We start from the raw sequence: 1,060 nt of genomic DNA on the forward strand, positions 1-1,060 counted from the left end.
CATCACTTCCGCCACGCCCTCCCACGCCCCTCACTCCTACAGACCCAGTATCCTCAACCCATACTGCTCATCTGTGCCTGTATCAGACAAGCAACCAGGCCAACCCAACAAATCACATACACCTGAGCACTCCCTTGGCACAACTGGTTTAGATTTTCCTAAACTCGCGCATCATGACCCCCGCAGCCTTACCACTCTTTTTTCCAATCAGAAGGTGGGTGGTCAGCAGGTGTCTGTGGACTCTCCAAATTCCAGGCCCACATCTTGGCTGGTCTTGGTGGCTTCAACCGACCTGTGTACAGCTTACTGATGATTTTGCTTCAGTTTACAGGACCATGAGGTACAACTACCATGTTTTGCAGCGGGTAAGAGGACCATTTTCCTAGCCAGTCAGCCATTAAAGCCCTTATCTAAAGTATTATTGGGTGCTTTTATTTGTCCAGGCGGCACGTAAATTGTCCTGGACCCAACCTACTTTCCAGTCCGCCACACCGATCCGCAATACCAGCAGACAAGGTGATACCAAGGCCTCTCGTCTGAGCTTAAATGATGATAACAAACCATCCCGTCCTACATCCTCTGTAAGGAGCCAATTGGTGAGTCGGCCAACATTTTTTTTTTTTTTTGAAAAATTTACTACTTTGCACATGTCTTTGAAACATCTTTTTTCCCACCAAGAAGACCTCATCACAAAGGAACCCAAGTTCACCAATAGTGCTTTCGGTCGCATCTCAACCTTGAAGCGGAGTGCGCTGCTGACTTCTGACCCCCCAATTGTTTTTACGGATGAATCCCTGAATACTCAACAGGGCAAACAGACCCCTGGGCATAGTAGCACTGCCAGAGAAGCCACCACATCATTGATTTTGTCTCATTGGGCGACAACATGGGCGGGTGGAGGCCCCCGTTTATGTTCATTTGAGAAAGCCTTTGTGTAGCTTCAAGCTGATCCTCTTGTCTTTGCAAGACACATATCCCATCTCCCAAAGACCGTCTCTTCCCTGCTCCTTTGGTCATTCCAATCAGCTCTCCCCATCTCACCTCGCCAGCCCAAAATTAG

The 1,060-nt window shown here is 48.6% G+C and overlaps 1 protein-coding gene across 1 annotated transcript; it reads left to right on the top strand.

Annotated features, from left to right (window-relative positions):
• Positions 1-335: 335 nt before the first annotated feature.
• PtA15_2A199 (uncharacterized protein) lies at positions 336-1,060 on the top strand (the record flags this gene model as incomplete). The annotated part of the gene is made up of 3 exons (XM_053166194.1): positions 336-365; positions 444-596; positions 968-1,060. 3 exons carry the CDS (start codon positions 336-338, stop codon positions 1,058-1,060), a joined length of 276 nt encoding a protein of 91 aa, XP_053017441.1.

Source organism: Puccinia triticina, chromosome 2A (assembly GCF_026914185.1).
Source record: "Puccinia triticina chromosome 2A, complete sequence".
Classification (NCBI taxonomy): Eukaryota; Fungi; Basidiomycota; class Pucciniomycetes; order Pucciniales; family Pucciniaceae; genus Puccinia; species Puccinia triticina.